Source organism: Lipotes vexillifer, unplaced genomic scaffold, assembly GCF_000442215.2.
Source record: "Lipotes vexillifer unplaced genomic scaffold, Lipotes_vexillifer_v1.1 scaffold1442, whole genome shotgun sequence".
Taxonomy (NCBI): Eukaryota; Metazoa; Chordata; class Mammalia; order Artiodactyla; family Lipotidae; genus Lipotes; species Lipotes vexillifer.
This window is the reverse complement of record NW_006797379.1, coordinates 2,587,705-2,589,772: the sequence shown is the minus strand read 5'-3', so window position 1 is coordinate 2,589,772 and position 2,068 is coordinate 2,587,705. Positions and strand designations below refer to the sequence as shown.

The 2,068-nt window shown below is 54.1% G+C and overlaps 1 protein-coding gene across 1 annotated transcript in view; it reads right to left on the bottom strand.

Moving 5' to 3' along the window:
* Positions 1-1,264: 1,264 nt before the first annotated feature.
* The window catches only part of PHKA2 (phosphorylase kinase regulatory subunit alpha 2), an 82,129-nt gene continuing 81,325 nt past the window's right edge, over positions 1,265-2,068 (bottom strand). Inside the window, exons 33-34 of the mRNA XM_007469325.1 lie at positions 1,881-2,042; positions 1,265-1,435 (exon numbers count right to left, since the gene is read on the bottom strand). Coding sequence (XP_007469387.1) covers positions 1,265-1,435; positions 1,881-2,042 — 333 coding nt within the window. The remainder of the gene's footprint in view (positions 1,436-1,880; positions 2,043-2,068) is intronic.

The following is a 2,068-nucleotide window of genomic DNA, read 5'->3' as shown; positions in this document are numbered from 1 at the left end:
CCATTTCAGAGGCAGAGTCATCACCAATCTAAGTCGTCACCCTCAACCAGCCAGAGCGCACCACGAGGCCACCAGGTGACTGTCCTTCAGAGTCCATTATTCACAGAAACGGTTTTCCCTGTTGTGTGTCATGCCCACCCCCCATCCCCGTAAGACACCTGGAGAGAGACTCCATCCATCAGGACCTTGGCAAAGAAAGACAGGCGAGGCCCTGCCCCATCAGGATTTGTCCTCACACCTCTGCAATCAAGGCCTGCAGCTACACACCACCTGAGAGCCTTAAGGCAAAAGTGCTGCTGTGAGAAGGGCTTGAGGCCCCAGCCTGGCTCTGCCACAGAGGGAAGCATTGTTTCTGAGCACAGCACGCACTTCTGTGGTGTCTGGTGCTGCAGACTCATCACGTGGCTCCCCCAGAACACGGCGGACGTGCCACTCCCTGCCGGCCGTCACCCCATGAGGGGGGCAGGGGCACAGGCCTTCCAGAGGGACTCCCTGCCTATGCCAGCCCCAAAACAACAGTTGGCCCAGCTATAAGAAGGGTTGGCTTCTCCTCTGCCTTTCTTCTTTTTGGTTAGATTCTGGAAGATGATGTGGGATTTTTTTTCATAAGGCAGGAGAAATCCCTAACTCACGGGTGGCCAAGATAAAACCCTTGAAGACCATGAGCCAAAGTCAAGTGGGAGCAATTTTCTGAATCTTGGTGAAGGAGAAGCGTCACACAAAGGTAGCTGCCAATAAGACAGCAACAGGCCAAGAGGGAAAGCAAGGCACAAGACAACCAAACCTCTGCAGAATGATGAGTTGTTCTATTTGCTACACATTTCGACCCACAGACAGACTGTACCCTGTTAAGATGTGCCCCTTGTCATGGTCCGCAGCTGCTGGAAGGATCTTTTCATCTTGAAGATGTATCACTAGCTCACTGAACCTGTTCGGTAACTCTGCGAAAGCCAATTTAAGCTGCCTTCTCACTTCACTCTGCACTCACAAGAGGAGACCAATTTCCGATACCTCCTCAGACTCCAGGAGACCAGATGCTGTGACAAACTTCCCAGCAAAATGAATGTGAGAAGAGGATCCCAGGGCGCTCCTTGGGGTGGGCACAGGATTCTGCGGCTTGGGCGTATACTGCTTTCAGGTGTGTTACTGCCACCTCCTCCCTCCCAGTGCTTCTGATGGGAAATGCTGTTGTGACAGCACAGGGGATCTTGGGGAACACAAGAAAGTTCCCATGAGAAAGTGACAGACTCAGAGCGCCAAGGCCCTATTGCATCTGGCAGCCTGAATTGGGCAGCAGTTCCTGCAAATGAGAAGCCACCGCCTTGGTTAGGTAGGTCATTGTCCCATAAGCCCCGCTGGGAGCACTGTCGTAAAAGAAGTGGCAAATGCCCGTGGCTTGGTCCTTCTCCAGTGTGTCCGTGGCACCGATCGACATCTGCAGCAGGAAAGGGCACAGGCGACACGTGAGCAGAGCTGGCGCTACCAGCCTAACGGGGGGACAGATGGCCTCTACTCTGGGCACCGTGTCCCCACCCGCCCAAGTTGGCAGCACATCACTGATTCTAGGATGAGAGGACGGCTTCTTCTAGCTCGACTCTGGTGCAGGCTAAGGGGTTGGTTTACTTGGGGCCAGACATGGCGCAAGGCTGGTGCTGGCACTAGAACCTATGCTGAAATGGGCCTGTCCATCTCCAAAGGTCTTTAGATCTCCCAGTGGCCACTGTGCCATTTTCAAACTTTCCCACCATCTGTGATGACATTATCTTTGTTCAAGAATATTCTTTCCTATTGGTCACAGGATCTCCAGCCTCGACAGAGATAAATGCCAGCCAACACGGCTGCACTGCCTCTGTCCCCACCTTGGCTCTGGGCACACCCACCTGGTCCTGCAGGAACAGCTGGTTGGCCATGTGCACGATCTGGTCCACATGGATGATGCCCCCAATGCTGTTCATCTCCGTGTCCGAGAGCAGCGTCAGCACCATGATGGCCTCCACCAGCAGCTGCCGGTACTCAGGCTGCGGCACTCGGGTGAGCACCGACTCAACGGGGACAGAAAAAATGATCT